The 12,915-nt window shown below is 43.4% G+C and overlaps 1 protein-coding gene across 7 annotated transcripts in view; it reads right to left on the bottom strand.

Moving 5' to 3' along the window:
* Phf20 (PHD finger protein 20) overlaps positions 1-12,915 on the bottom strand; it is a 103,356-nt gene that overhangs the window by 52,881 nt on the left and 37,560 nt on the right. For 6 of the 7 annotated variants that reach the window (XM_040732646.1, XM_040732645.1, XM_040732648.1 and 3 more), the window contains exon 3: positions 2,726-2,897. In XM_040732646.1, coding sequence (XP_040588580.1) covers positions 2,726-2,897 — 172 coding nt within the window. Of the gene's footprint in view, positions 1-2,725; positions 2,898-12,915 lie in introns of those variants that run through there. The other variant, XM_021235690.2, reaches the window with a different exon arrangement.

Genomic DNA, 12,915 nt, shown 5'->3' with positions numbered 1-12,915 from the left:
CATGTAGAAAGAACCAACTCCTGAAAGTTTTTCTGCACGTTTACACAAACAAATATTATTTTAATTAAAAAGAAATAACACCTGGTGTTGGATAGTTGGTTCAGCAGTTATGAGTATTTGCTGCTCTTGCAGAGGACTGGGATTTGGGTTTGAGCATCCATGTGGAAGCTCAAAACTGTCTTAACCCTATTTCCAGGGGATCCAACACTCTCTTTTGGCCTCTTCAGGCACAAACACACACATAGTACACATATATATATTCAGGCAAACACTCATATCAGAACATATACATACATACATACTTTTTTTTTTTTGAGACAGGGTTTCTCTGTGGCTTTGGAGGCTGTCCTGGAACTAGCTCTTGTAGACCAGGCTGGCCTCGAACTCACAGAGATCTGCCTGCCTCCGCCTCCAGAGTACTGGGACTAAAGGTGTGCGCCACCACAGCCTGGCTATCAGAATGTATTTTATGAGTGCTTACCTGCATGTATGTATATGTGTATGTACGTATACGTACACGTACGTACGTACGTACACACACACACACACACACACACACACACACACACACCATACCAGACCAAAAAGAGTGGATTTGAATGGGCTATTGAGATTCAAGATGATTCTGATGGTCAGCCCAGAGAGCCAAAAGCAAGACGGCTGAAGAGACTGCTCAGGAGGTGATAGCACACACCTTTAATCAGAGAACTTCAGAGGCAGAGGCAGGAAGATCTCTGTGAGTTTCAGGACAGTCAAAGCTACACAGAGAAACCCTGTCTTCCAAAAAAAAAGTTTTAAGTACTTGCTTTTCTTGCAGAGAGCCTGAGTTTGAGTCCCATGGTGGCTCACAACTATCTTTATAATTATACGTCTAAGAGAGCCGATGTCCTCTTCTGACCTCCAAAATCACCAAATAAATACATGCATGCAAACCCCCAATGCATGTAAAATTAAATAAAGAAACAAAAAATAGCTGGGAATTGTTAAACGTACCTTTAATCCCAGCACATGGAAAGCAGAAGCAGACAGAACTCTGTGAGTTCAAGGCCAGCCTGGTCTATATAGTGAGTTCCAGGATAGTTAGGACTACATAGCGAGACCCTGTCTCAAATAACAAACTAAATAAACAAGCAAACAAATAGATCAGGTTGAGACATAAAGAGTCCCTAAGCCACAGAGGTCTAGGCAAGCACAGGACAGCACTGAGATAATCTTCCCCTATCTAGTATTCAGAATAAAAGGGAACCTAAGGGTCGGGGCTACCAGAGAACATACCTAGTTTAGGAGCTGGAAGAAATGAGGCTACTTCATCTCCAGAGAAGCAGTGTTCATGGCATTTCATGCCACCCACACTACTGCCAGGTCTCTGACCAAGGGAGGCACTCATGCACCTTTCATATTTCATGCTGTTTTCTCAGCACATAGTTTGCATGCATAATGATCTAATGGAACAATATTGAACAATCCTAAATTGGGAGGAAAAAAGGCAAAACAAAAGGGCCAGCCAGAGTTCAAGTTCCCCAGTGAGGTTAAAATGGAAACCAGAATCCAAGCTGAGTCAGATCTCAAAGCAAGGACTACCACAAATGTTTCAATGTCTGTTTTAAACAAAAGTAAAGGTTTGTGCGTCATTCTGAAGGCAATTAAAGCTCCAGGCACAATGATGAAATTTAGAAAAGCGAAAACAGCCCAAGTTCAAGTTCTCTAGGGATTTTAAAAGACCATATAACAAGCTCAGGATTCACATATAAAGTAACGTGTAATAATTGGAGATTAGCATAGCATAGCAAATGATCTCCAAGGCTACCTTACCTAGTATACAATATTTTAGACACAGTGGGTTAAGATTTCAATCATCTATTCATCATTACAGTCTAGTGGAGGGATATTTTTATTTTTATTGTTGGTTTGGGGGGGTTGTTTGGTTTTTTTTTGTGGTTTTTTGTTTGTTTGTTTCTTTGTTTTTGAAATAGGGTTTCTCTGTTTAACAGCCCTGGCTGTCCTAGAACTCACAGAGATCCGCCTGCCTCTGCCTCCCTAGTGCTGGGATTAAAGACGTGCTGTCAGGTCTTTTTTTTTTTTTAAGATTTTATTATCATGTATACAGTGTTCTGCCTGCATGTAGCCTGTACGCCAGAAGAGGGCACCAGATCTGATTAGAGATGGTTGTGAGACACCTTGTGGTTGCCGGGAATTGAACTCAGGACCTCTGGAGAGTGCTCTTAACCTCTGAGCCATCTCTTCAGCCCTTGCTGTCAGTTTTAAGATAGGTCTCATTATGTAGTTCTGGTTGGTTATCTGGAGCCTTTGGTGTAAACCAGACTGGCCTCGAGCTGTAGAAGTGTCCTGCCTCTGCCTCTCAAATGCTGAGATAACAGTGTCACTGGTTTGGTTTGGTTATTTGGACAAACTCTTTGACCTCTTGATCCTCCCTCTCCTGCCTTCAAATCCTCAGGCCTGGGATTAGAGGCATGTATCACCATTCCTGATATGGGAGAGTTGTTGTGTGGGTTGTTTAAGACAAGTTAGCTTCTATTATATCAACTGCATCAAATCAGTGAAAACTAGACTCTTATAGAGAGCACATGGTTACCATCACAGGCAAGGCAAGCATTGCTCACCAGTGGGTACTACTTGCCTGCTAAAGACCAAAGGCTAGATACAGATAAACTGCCTGCTGCTCAACAGCCTCACTCATTACAGAGCTCCACTGTTTGCTACTCACAGAAGATCCATCCTCTTCATGTAAGCCCTCTTTCCTCAGCTGTATTTTCTCTAAAGGGCGGAGATAAGGACTGTCCCAGCAAAACCACTCATCATAACGATGGTTCCAACGCTTGAAATGGATGAGAACTTTCCCTTCTTCGTAGTCAATGTCTTCAATGTGAGCTGGATACCTGAGTCAGAAAAAAAGGGAAATTTCCATAATGCTTACCCAAAATATCCAAGCCTCTTTTCACAGAGCATAATACAAAACATTTAAGGCCTATCATTTTGTTGTTCTTTTAAATTTTTATTATTTGCTTTTAAAGATTTATTTACTTGTATGCATGCCTGTATCACTCGGGTGCCTGTTGCAGCCCATGGAGGTCAAGAGGGAGTGGTTCCCTGGAAGTGGAGTTACAATGGTTCTGAGCCACCACCTAGGCACTAAGGAATCAAGCACAGGTCCTCTGGAAAAGCAGCAAGTGCTGTTAGCTGCTGGACCATCTCTCCAGCACCAAAGTCCTACCATTTTGAACCCAGGCATGGGGTACTAGGTATAATGCCTGCCCTTGGGACTAAGACAAAGGGATTGCTGCAAATCTGAAGCCAGGCCAACTTGGGCTTCATGAAGACCCTATCTCAAAAAGAAAAACAAGCAAACAAACAACAACAACAAAGTAACACTTTGAGATGCTGTGTACCTAGGTCCCATAATTACAGAATTACAGAAGATAATAGACTTGAATTCAAGTCTCCTGGGGCAAGCCCTCACAGGCTGAAGCAGGAAGAAGTCCCATGAAACCCAGACTACAGACCCAAAAGTCTCAAAAATTAATAAACAATAAATAATAAAAGTCTTCTCTCTTATCTGGAGCAAACAAGGTGGTAAAAAGCACTTGGCAACCGGGCTGATGAGCTCCATTAGTTTTTGTTTTCCAAGACAGGGTCTCTCTGTAGCTTTGGAGACTGTCCTGGAACTCGCTCAGTAGACAAGACTGGCCTCAAACTCACAGAACTCCTCCTGTCTCTGTGCTAGGATTAAAGGCTGCCCATCAACACTGTGCTTTCTTAGTTGATCAACTAGTAACCTTTAAGAGCCTAGTTGTTTATAGTACCAGTTAAAAGAGATGACACATACACAAGGCCTCAGCACAGAGGGGGCACTACTGGCATGTGCATATAGACTGTAACACAGCCTCGTGAGGTTAGGGTTTGTGTGTGTGTGTGTGTGTGTGTGTGTGTGTGTGTGTGTGTGTGTGTGTGTGTGTGTGTTTTAGTTTTATTTGTGTGTTAGTTTGCTTTGGTTGGTTTTCTGAGACAGGGTCTCATGTGGCCCATGTTAGTTTCAAACACAATGTAGGTAAAAAGTATCTCAAACTCGTGATCCTCCTGCCTCTCTCTACCTTCCAAGTACAAGCACTACTGTGAGTGCCAGCATGCCCAGCTGTTCCTGAGCATTTTTAAACTGTCTAATGAAGTGCTGTGCAGATAGTGAAAGGAACAAGATGATTCCCATGTCCTGATGAAGACAGCCCCTGGGATGCACTGAGACGGGTGCACCACACTGTGTAGGATAGGCTGTTATATGAAGTGTTTCATTTTTATCACATTTTACTCATTGTGTGTACACGTATGCCACAGCACACAGCAGGATGTCAGACGACAACTTTTGGGAGTCAATTCTCTCTTTCCAGTGTGTAGGTTCCAGGAACAGAACTCAGGCTGTCAGGCTGGCAAGTGCCCTGACCTGCTAAGTCATCTCACAGGACCTGTTACATGAATATTTGAAGTTCTTTTATTCATTTGGTTTTTTTGAGACAGGGTGTTACTATGTAGCCCTAGCTGGACCTAAATTCACAGAAATCTGTCTACCTATGCCTGCTGAGCGCTATGATCCAAGGCATGTGCTATCCCATTCAGCTATTACTTGATTTTAAAGAAAGGTAAATATGTACAAATTATCTGGAGGATGCAAAAGTGTAGCCAGCTTGGCCCATGGACTCTTCCCATCTCCATTTCACCCCTTCTAGATTGAGAAATGGAAAAACAAACAACGCTCCCTCATTGCCTTCCAATAAGCAATCAAGATGACAGAGACCAATAGTTGAGTGACCAGAACAACCACACACATGTAAATCCCCGAAGAGTTTGTTAAAATGCAACTCCTGACTCAAAAGCTTGGCCTTTGACCTCAGAGCACTGAGGACTTCTAGGATGTGGCTGCTGCTGCTGCTCTTCAGTAGCAAATGTCTAGCCACCAGCTGCTATGTCAGTGTTAAAGAGCAGTTGTGTGGGTGGCAATGCCAATAATGACATCCTAGATGACAAGTGATAGCCCCTCAAACTGGGACTCTGAGGATAACCTCCTTGAGTCTTACAACTCCAATCCTTTGCTGTTTTATAAATTCCTAACTCCCTGCGTTAAATTCTGGGGGGACTAAACTACTCAAAGAAGCTGCGCCATGGTGGTATACTCCTGTACTCCTAGCGCTCATGAGACAGAAGATTGAAAATTGTAGGTCAGCCTTGAGCTATATAGTCAAATACTGCCTCCCCACCACCCCACCCCAAAAAAGCTAGTAGTGTAGCATACACCTTAATCCCAGTTACTGAAGTTTTGAGCAGGAGGATCATTGCAAGTTCAAGACCAGTATGGGATACAAAGCATGACTTGGTCTGCAGAGATGGTTCAGCAGGTAAAGGTGATTGTCACCAAGAAGCCTGATGCCCTGAATTCAATCCTGAGACCCACATAATGGAAGGAGAGCCAACTCCTGCAAGTTGTTTCCTGACTTTCACATGCATGCCATTCTGTGCATGTGTATACAAACATAAGTAAAATTTGAATATGTAGTCTTAAAGCAAGACCCTGTCTCAAAACAAAACAAAGCTGGGTATCGTAGCATGAGTCTGTAATCTAGTACTCTGGAGATAGATAAGAAAGTTCAAGGTCCCCCTTGACCACATAGTTGGAAATCAGCCTGGGCTATAGGAGACTCTGACAGTTGTTGGCTGCCGTATGGATACTAGGATTGAACCCAGGTCCAGAGGAAAAGCAACCAGTCTCTTGACTCCTGAACCATCTCTCCGATCATAAATTAAAATTTTTGTCTTTTTGCTTTTTGAGAGTGGTCATTAGGTAGACTAGGTTGGTCTAGAATGAGCTATGTAGACCAGGCTGGCCTCAAACTCATAGAGAAGGTATTTTTGTCATTGTTTAGTACTATTGCCAGGTTGGCCTAGAACTTGCAATCTGCCTCCCAAGTGTTAGAATTACAAGAAAGGTGTATTGTGTTTGCAACGATTTGCAAACCTAAAGACAACTTTCTAAGAGTTGTAGCCAAGGGACAGTTCCTGAAAATGGTCTGTCTTCTCTCTCTTTCTAACATGACAGAACTGGAGCTAGAAAAACAGTTCAGTAGATAAGAGCAGTTACTGCTCTTGTAGAAGACCACACAGTGGCTCACAACTCCAGCTCCAGGAGTTGTCAGCTCTTCGACCTTGCAGACTCTTCCATGGGCTTAAAACACATACACTCAGGTACACACATATTCATAAAAAATAAAATAAAGAGCCGAGCGTTGGTGGCGGACACCTTTAATCCCAGCACTCGGGAGGCAGAGGCAGGCGGATTTCTGTGAGTTCGAGGCCAGCCTGGTCTACCGAGCGAGTTCCAGGACAGCTTCCAAAACAATACAGAGAAACCCTGTCTCGAAAAACCAAATAAATAAATAAATAAATAAATAAATAAATAAATAAATAAATAAAATAGGAAGTAGTGGCAAGACCTTTAATCCTAGCACTTGGGAGCCAGAGGCAGGTAGATCTTTGTTTGAGGCCAGCCTGGTCTACAGAGCGAGTTTCATGATAGCCAGGGATGCAGAGAAAAACCCTGTCTTGAGAAAAACCAAAAGTTAACTAAAATAAAAATAAATTAATTAAGTATTAGTTATGTTTTTCGAGACAGGGTTTCTCTGTGGCTTTGGAGGCTGTCCTGGAACTAGCTCTTATAGACCAGGCTGGTCTCACTCACACAGATCCTCCTGCCTCTGCCTCTCAAGTGCTGGGATTTAAGGTGTGCACCACCATCACCCAGCTAGTAAATATTTTTACTTTAAAAATAAGTGACAGGATGCAAGTCACTCCTAGGTGAGAGGACCTATCTGTGTGTCAGGAAAATAGGAAGCAGTAATGACCGTCTAAGACACTGACTCAGTAGGGCTTAATATTAGACTGACCGAGTAGAATTTACACAATGACATTGGTACCTGCCTTGGGGACAATTTAGCTTCATCAATCACAGGGCCTTATTAAGTGCCTCTTATATAGCCAGTCAACTCCAGGCCCAAAACTGATCATATACATGTGTGCTCTAATCCTCCCCATCCTAGAAGCTTTCAGACCATTAGGCTGAGCTCCAGATCAGTGATAGCAACTGCTTTTACCAAATAATTTCATCTGTCTCAGCCTGAACATCTGGACAGCTACAAGGTAAACTAGAGAGGATTGGGACAGGTTAGCAGGTGAGTGGTGAGTGTTTCGTTCACAGGCAGGAAAAGGAAGATGGAATTCCCAGCTTCAAAATGTAATTAAGAGCCACCGAGGCACCTTTGTAAACAGACACTAGCTAGAACTCACACTTCTTTATTTTCTTTTCAGTTTTTCACTTCATGTGTATGAGTGCTTTGTCTGCATGTATGTTCGTGTACCACATGCATTCAGTGCCCCTGAATGTCAGAAAAGAGAGCTGATACCCTAAAACTGGAGTTACAGATTGTTGTGAGCAGGCACCTCTAGAAGAACAGTGCTCTTAACAGCTGAGACATCTCTCCACCCCACCTCGTTTTTTGAGACAGAGTCTCACTATGTAACTCTTACTAGCTTGGAACTCAGAAGACTGTAATTGGAGTAGACTGTAATTGGAGTAGGATCCAGAGAGGTAAAAGGCAGCAAAAAAAAAGGATTGAGGAAGAGAAGAAACCAGGACACCTCTCCAGGAGGAGATGCTCGCTCTCCACTCTGAAAGACAGCAAGATTTTCCATGTGGCCATGAGGGCTGTGGAAGCTGGGCACTGTGACACACATCTGGAATCTCAGTCCGCAGGGGGCAAAGGCAACTAAAATGGGAATTTGTGCCTATCTGAAGTTACAAGGTGAGTTTAAGGCTAGCCTAGACTAGAGAACTTACCTCAGAGAAGAAATAATTTAAAAAAACAGGAGTAGGGCTGAGGAGTGTTTCCAGGACAGAATGAAGACAGTGCAGAGGGAAGGAGGCAATAGGGAAATCCAGGAAGCAACAACTCTCCTCTAGAGCAGTGGTTCTTAATCTTCCTAAACTGTCCTCTGACCTCCAGGCACTCACAAATGTTTTATAAAAGCAGTCCCTGGCCCAGGGGATGCTGGCCTGTAAGGTCTCCCTAAAGTGTCCCCAGAGAGCGCGAGTCTACAAGGTCTCCAGAGGGTTCACTGTGCTCTATGAAATCTGGACCTTCTTTATCAGAACTTCCTAACTAGGTCCCACAAATGGGTGACAAAAGACTGACAGCCTGTCACAGTGGCTGACACCTGTAATCCCACACTCAGAAAGCTAAGCAGTAAGACTGTCACATCTTAGCCCAGCCTGGACTATATAATTAGAAGGGGGGGAGGATGGGAAAGGGAAGGGGAGAATCAAAAAGATAAAGAGAGAAGAACAGAAAAACAACGACAAAAAGTTCAAGATGCCAGATCACCACCATGTAATCTAGAACTACTAAAACAACTGTTTGTAATTAACCTGCAGGTGCAATCTCTTTCCAACAGTCATTGCAATGACTTTAAAATGTCTGCAACCTTAAGATAGTCAAAACTTTGTTTTTAACCATTACATTCAATGTAATTTCTGTTGTTGTTGTTTGCTTTCTGAGACAGAGTTTCTCTGTATTATTTTGGAAGCTGTCCTGGAACTCGCTCTGTAGACCAGGGTGGCCTCGAACTTACAAGAGATCTGCCTGCCTCTGCCTCCCAAGTGCAGGGATTAAAAGCATGCACCACCAATGCCTGGCTTCAATGTAATTTTTAAAGTATGAAGAAGCTCCCTTCTGTGAAACCCAAAGACCTGGCAAACATGCACAGCAGAGCACACTCTGTTTGTTTGTTTGTTTGTTTGTTTGGGGGGGGTCCGAGGCAGGTTTTCTTTGTGGCTTTGGAAGCTGTCCTGGAACTAGCTCTTGTAAACCAGGCTGGTCTCAAACTCACACAGATCCATCCTGCCTCTGGCTCCCGAGTGCTGGGATTAAAGGCAAAACACACTCATCTTTAAAAACACTAAAAAGGTGAAAACAGCTGCAGGCATTAACCCCACTTCTAAGAAATAATGTAATCCTTGGGTAGTAGGTGTCAGGCTTAGTAAAATTCTACCATCATTTATAGTTTAATTCCTCTATTTAGGACCAAAGCAGAAAAATTAATCTAACAACTACCATTCCCAGCAGTATCCCCAGTCCCCAAACCTTCTTTAATTTATACTAAGTTGGTTTTCCTTCCCACTAGTCCTTAAGTTATCTCCCTACCTGTATAATTATTCTCTCTCTCTGCTTCTCTCCTATATGTCTGGGTGTGTGTGTGTGTGTGTGTGAGAGAGAGAGAGAGAGAGAGAGAGAGAGAGAGAGAGAGAGAGAGAGAGAGAGAGAGAGAGAGAGAGAGAGAGAGAGAGACAGAGAGAGAGAGAGAGAGACAGAGACAGAGAGAGAGAGACAGAGAGAGAGACAGAGAGAGAGAGACAGAGAGAGAGAGACAGAGAGAGAGAGACAGAGAGAGAGAGACAGAGAGAGAATATAAGCTTTCTTCAAAGAGAGCATGATAAGACATCTCTGATATTAAATATATACAAGTGGGCTTCAAATGAGAATGGTCCAAGGCAGACCCTGTTTGCAGATGCTCCAGAGGCAGGAAGGTAACCGAACACAATGTCAGACAGGATGGAACAGCCAGCCCCCAGAAACCACTCAAGCCAAGATGCCCATACCCATGAGTTCTTCCAATTCTGAGCTGAGCCGGTATTCAGAACAGACTAGAGTTGAATCATCAAGGCTATCCACAGACACAAAGAGCACAGCAGTCCTCTGAACACACCAACATCTTCACTACCTCAGATCTCATACCAGAGGAAACCAGGGTCTGTGACAAATGTGCACATTCTTGCCTTCAAAGGGTGGAGTCTCATTATCCAATGCTTGAATGTGGCAGAAGAAAGTGTGGGACTTCCAAAGCCAGGTCATACCAAAGTTCCTTTCGGTGTTGGATAAACACTGATGCTTTTTCAGAGTACCCAGGTTCAATTCCCAGCACCCACTGAGCAGCTCACAAACATCTGTAACTCCAACTCGGCCTCTGCGTGCCCCAGATGTGTCACACAGGTGACATGGTGCACAAACATACATGTAGGCAAAACACTCACCCATTATAAAATAAATAAATACAAGGTTCTGCATGTTTGCTGTATATCAATTTACAGCTGAGATAATTTCCATCTCACCATGAGGTGCCTTACACTGCCTAATTCTAAACATATTTTTCACCATAAAATAAATAAATATTATATAATTACAAACTTAAAATGCTCAAAATAGTAACCTGAGCTGGTGAGATAGCTCAGTAAGTAAAGACACATGCGGCCAAGCCCAACAACCTGAGTTAACCCCTAAAACCTAAATATTGGAAGGAACATAATCAACTTATTTACTTGGGTTCTTCCTTGGGGGGGGATGTTATTGGGGAGGGGGGTCTTGCTGTGTGGCCCTATCTGGTCTAGAACTCATCAGGCTGACCTCCTGCCTCTACCCCTGAAGGGCTGAGATTACAGGCATGTGCCACTACACCCAACATATTATATGTATATTAGTATACACAGTACCGTTGCTTTTGCCTATATGCTCTTGGTTTCCCATCAGGGGAAGGGCAAGAACAACCAGGTGCTACACTGTGAAAACATTATACATTCCTATGCAAAGACCTATATAAAGGTGAGGAATCAAGATGCCCCTCAAGAACCCACACCAAAGTCCCGACTCTATGAACAAACCACTTTAACTGCAAGCCTGAACCAAAATCTTCCAGTTAGCTGCTCCTGAATTCTGACTCACAGAAACTTGGAGGATAATAAATGTTTATCCATGCTTCAAACTTCAAACCACTAAACTCTAAGAAAACTTGTTACAATACAATTAAGAACTAACAAAGTAGCATTTGCAAGACTCTTGTGGTCTTCTAAAAGTAGAGACTATAGGTTAGAGGCTCCAGACCTAGAGGTTTCCAGTTAGAGAAATACTTCTGAAAGCTACTGGATAAACCAACATAACTAAACTCACCAAGGAAAGGAGAGGACTGGAGGGACCCAAAGTTCCTGCCAAGTCCTGGGAAAGGCTGACCCCCAGGTGTGTCCAGAGCGGCAGAAGCACCCAGGTCTAATTCAGGGTTACAATGTTGACTTGTTCATACTATATAGCCCTCAAGCCCCAGGAAGGCTGACTGGATGCTCAGGCTTGACTTCAGAGTAAAATCAAACTATCTACTACCACAAGCCTCCTGCTCAAATAAGATCAAATGACATTGCTAGATAGGGATCTGGTCCTGCCCACCTGCCTCCCCCCCCCCCACCCCCATGACCTAGAAATGAAAACAAAATCAGCAAGGTGGAGAGTGAAGGAAGGAAGCTGATAGGGGGAAAATTTCCTTCTGAATGCCTACTCCAGGGATGTGGCCCAGTGAGCATGTGTTAGCCTGTGCAATACCTTGCACACCAGCCCCAGTGCTGTCAAGACAAAAAGCAAAAACATTGGGACCTACTCCAACTGGCCAAGAGTCACCAGTTTGTAATTCCTGGAGTAAACAGGACTCATGAACTGTAAACTAATGTGGTGGCTCATACTTATTCTAGCACTAGAGAGTCTTAGACAGAAAGACTGTCCAGATTTTGAGGCTAGCCTGGACTACAGAGCAAGTGAAACTCTATCTCAAAAACAAACAAGGGCTCTCAAGATGACTATGACTTAACAGACAGAGGGTGTTCTTATCACTTAGCATGACACCCGAGTAACATCCCTGGGACCCACATAGTAGGAGAAAAATGAAACCTGCAAGCTGTTCTCTACAAACACAAAAACCAATCTCTTGCTGTTGTTTTTTTCTTAATAATTTATTTATTCTTATTTTATGTACATTGGTATTTTGCCTGCATATATGTCTGTGTGAGGGTGCCAGATCTTGGAGTTACAGACAGTTGTTAGCTGGCATGTGGATGCTGGGAACTGAACCTAGATCCTCTGGAAGAGCATTCAGTGCTCTTAACCACTGAGCCATCTCTCCAAACCATTTTTTGTTTTTCGAGACATGGTTTCTCTGTGTAACAGTCCTGGCTGTCCTAGAACTCTTTGTAGACCAGGCTGACCTCAAATGCAAAGAGAGCCACCTGCCTCTGCCTCCCAAGTACTGGAATAAGGTGTAATTTTTTAAAATTTAATAATCATAATAATACAACTGGGTAGGGGCTGTAGAGATAGCTTAGAGGTTAAGAGCACTGGCTGCTCTTCCAGAAGTCCTGAGCTCAATTCCCGCAACCACATGGTGGCTCACAACCATCTATAATGAGATCTGGTGCCCTCTTCTGGCCTGTAGACATACATGCAGACAGAAAACTGTATACATAATAAATAAAAAAATAAAGTGCAGCCAGGTGTGGTGGTGAATGCCTTTAATCCCAGCACTTGGGAGGCAGAGTTCAAGGCCAGCCTGGTCTTTAGAGTAAGATCTGGGCTAGCCAAACTAGTAAGACCGTCTCTAAAACACAAAAACAAAAACACTCCTGTACATGGCTTGCTACAGGGTTTACAAAGGACCCTTATAAAGGAATCTCACATGATTTTTTACCACAACCCCATAAGGACTTTGTAGGGAAAGGGGGCCAGTCAAAGAAACACATCCTGAGCAGAGCCAAAGAAACACACTTTGGCCCCGAAACTAGAACCAAAGAAATGTACCCTGACCCTGAAACCAGTGCCAAAGGAACACACTTTGTCCCTGGAATCAGAGTCAGTGAAAGAAATGCACCCTGACCCTAAAATTGGAGCCAAAAGGCTAAAAAGGACCAGAGAAAGAAACACACTTTGGCCCTGAAACCAGAGCCAAATCTGACCTTAATCCTGTGCAGAAAACTAACCAATCCGAGAGCAG

This window comes from Mesocricetus auratus, unplaced genomic scaffold (genome assembly GCF_017639785.1).
Source record: "Mesocricetus auratus isolate SY011 unplaced genomic scaffold, BCM_Maur_2.0 Super-Scaffold_100028, whole genome shotgun sequence".
NCBI classification, from domain to species: domain Eukaryota; kingdom Metazoa; phylum Chordata; class Mammalia; order Rodentia; family Cricetidae; genus Mesocricetus; species Mesocricetus auratus.
Note: the sequence above shows the minus strand (reverse complement) of the source record. Positions and strands in the feature narration are given on the sequence as shown.